This window comes from Pteropus vampyrus, unplaced genomic scaffold (genome assembly GCF_000151845.1).
Source record: "Pteropus vampyrus isolate Shadow unplaced genomic scaffold, Pvam_2.0 Scaffold52, whole genome shotgun sequence".
NCBI classification, from domain to species: domain Eukaryota; kingdom Metazoa; phylum Chordata; class Mammalia; order Chiroptera; family Pteropodidae; genus Pteropus; species Pteropus vampyrus.
The window spans coordinates 2,566,527-2,569,147 of NW_011888833.1; the positions used below are offsets into that span (position 1 = coordinate 2,566,527).

General features: G+C 48.2%; 2 protein-coding genes across 2 annotated transcripts in view; one reads left to right on the forward strand and one right to left on the reverse strand.

The window, feature by feature from the left end:
* Positions 1-2,200, forward strand: part of MTIF3 (mitochondrial translational initiation factor 3) — a 5,850-nt gene extending 3,650 nt beyond the window's left edge. Inside the window, exons 3-4 of the mRNA XM_011360238.2 lie at positions 859-1,016; positions 1,941-2,200. Coding sequence (XP_011358540.1) covers positions 859-1,016; positions 1,941-2,159 — 377 coding nt within the window. The 3' untranslated portion in view covers positions 2,160-2,200. The remainder of the gene's footprint in view (positions 1-858; positions 1,017-1,940) is intronic.
* GTF3A (general transcription factor IIIA) overlaps positions 2,139-2,621 on the reverse strand; it is a gene marked incomplete at its 5' end in the record, with an annotated part of 17,618 nt that continues 17,135 nt past the window's right edge. Inside the window, one exon of the mRNA XM_011360239.2 lies at positions 2,139-2,433. Within this exon, the coding sequence (XP_011358541.1) occupies positions 2,369-2,433 (65 nt within the window). The remainder of the gene's footprint in view (positions 2,434-2,621) is intronic.

The window sequence follows — 2,621 nt, forward strand, 5'->3', positions numbered from 1 at the left end:
AACAGCCGTAGCTGGCTTATTGTAATTGCCAAGTGACATTTCCCCGCCAGCATGTAGCGTAGCTGTGTGGTCCATCGCCATGGCCACGGGGCTCGTTTCCGGTTTATTAGGAACAATGAGCATATGCATCAGTGTCTCCTGTGCCAGCTCCAGGTTCTGTGGGGCAGGTCGTCATACTAATTTTTGTCACTGATTTACAGGGTTCTCTGTTCTGTGCGATCCAAGAACTTTATGCTAGTTGGATTTCTCACTTTAGTTTTTCTCCCATCCCGAGGTCATAAACACGTCCTTTCTTCTATTTGTTTTAAAGTTGTGTTTTTTTCATATTTAGACAGTCCATCTGGGAAGATTTTTGTATGGATTGAAATCTTTTTCCCGCACGTGAAAACTCGCAATTGTCCCAGTGCCGTTAATGAGTATAATCTGTTCTTTCCCTGTAAAATTATTTCCCAGTCATCAGGATTTTCAGAGACAGAATGAACGCAGGACGCAGGGAGCTCCCCCTTGTCCGGATGGGCCTGGAGCCCGGGGGCATCACCAAAGGGTGAGAAGGGCAGTTCCCAGACGGAGAAAAAAGGAGGATAATCGAGTTCATCATAAGGCTAACCTCAGTCCTTTTTAAAGGATCGTTCTTCAATAATGTAACAGTAAATGGAGGCGTTTCATATTTAAATACCCTTCCTTGGCAGGCAAAGAATCAGTACTTTTATGTTTGTCTCTCCCGTTTAAAAAAGTGGTTACTGGTCTGTGAAACTGAAGTCAGGTAGTAAGATTTTATGACGTCTATGTGGTGAGGTTTAGGTCTCAAAACCAAGATAGTAAATAGTCCGAGCACTAAGTCTCACCGTTTCAAACCAGGGCCGACTGTGACAAAGGAACTAACTTTTTCTGTAAATATCGGACAACACGATCTGGACACAAAGAGTAAACAGATTCAGCAGTGGATTGAGAAGAAATACAAAGTTCAAATTACTGTAAAGAAAGGGAAGAATGCAGAAGAGCCAGAAAAGAAAGTGGTGAGTAAAAGTAGGTGTGAGTGGCTGTCAGTTTCTGATCGAGAAGTACAAGTGTAAGAAATCTGGGAAACGGAAAGGCGAGGAAAAGCGACGGTCATCCCGTCCGGCCGTGATCAGCTTTCCAGGGTGTTGTTCGGAATGCACGCATAGTGCGCATGTGTTGCTTTTCCCATGGTAACAAATATTTTGCTATATGAAAACCTTCTACTTCATAACGTAAAGGCTTTATACTACTACTTTACGAACTGTAGAATTTAACATTTAGATAAGGAAACTAGAAACTATAGATTCGTCTTTTTAAATGTTTCTCCTTTGTCTGTAGGAAGCATCATAGGTAGTCAAATGGTCTTCGAGAAAGTGTGCATCGGTGCGATCCCAGGATAAGTCTGCTGATTATCTGTGTCGCTTTTAGAGTTAGATAACTGGGCAGCAGTTGAAAGGCAGCATCCGCCAGCGGTACTGAACCCTGGCTCGTGTTGGAATCCCTTAGGCCTAGGTCCCCGCCCGGCTGACCCAGAATCTGGAACCGGGTGTGTTTTTCTCATCACCCCAGGTGGCGGTGAGTGTGTCGGGACCTGCGCTGGGCTGGCAGCTGGGGGACACGGCCGTCCTCTGCCAGTGCCCAGACCACTGCTTTCAACCTGGTTTTGCCAGAGGGCAGCTTGGGGCCCAGCGCAGCTCCTCAGCAGGGTGAGAGCAGGGATTTCAAACTCGCAAGCGTTTGGTGCCTTAGTCTAGTTACGTGGCGTCTGAGTAACTGGGTACTGCGCGGGTCGCAGGCAGCCTAACTGGCCTGTAGCCTTTGGTTCAGTGAAGCACTGAACAGCAGCAACTCAGGAGCGCTGGGCTTCGTGGTTAGTAGAGTCAGCGCCAGAAAGGACGAGACTGGTTTGCAATTCATTTTGGGCTGTTTTCCCTTCTTAGGACGAGATATTTAATCAAATCCTCCAGACTATGCCCGGAACAGCTACTTTCTCGTCCAGGCCACAAGCTGTTAAAGGAGGGAAAGCTGTCACGTGCATCCTTCGTCATTTGAGCAAAAAAGAAGAGATCGCACATAGAGAGACTCAGGGGGCCCAGAAGGGAGGTCCTACGAACAAAGAAAACGCGAACGACAGAGCATCAGATGACCTGCACCAATGATTTTAATAAAAAAAATGTGTTTCTGAGACTACATACAGGCACGCCTCGTTTCACTGCGTTCTGATTTGTAGGGTTTTTTTAACAAACGAGGGCAAAATCCCCAGCAGCAAAAAGGTGCCGGCTCGCTGTATTCACTGTGTGGCGCGGGCCGTACCTCTGAGGTCTGCGGTCACCGAGTGGGCCAGCTCAGCCCCGGAGAAGGCGGGACCCTAGCTGAGGGTGAACACCGCCACGGTGGACAGCACCCCGTCGTCGGCGTGGGGTGGCGGCTCACCCGTTTTAGGCACAGATAAGGCTGCTTCTTGCCCCCGCTTAGGAGGGATGTAGCCGCTGAGATGAGAGGCCAAACTCCGTTTTTCACGACCTTTCACCTTTGGAAAGATGTGAAACAGACAATTAGAATTCAAGATCAAAGTCACCTGAGCTGATTTCACAGGAGCGGCACACACCCCGACAGGACAC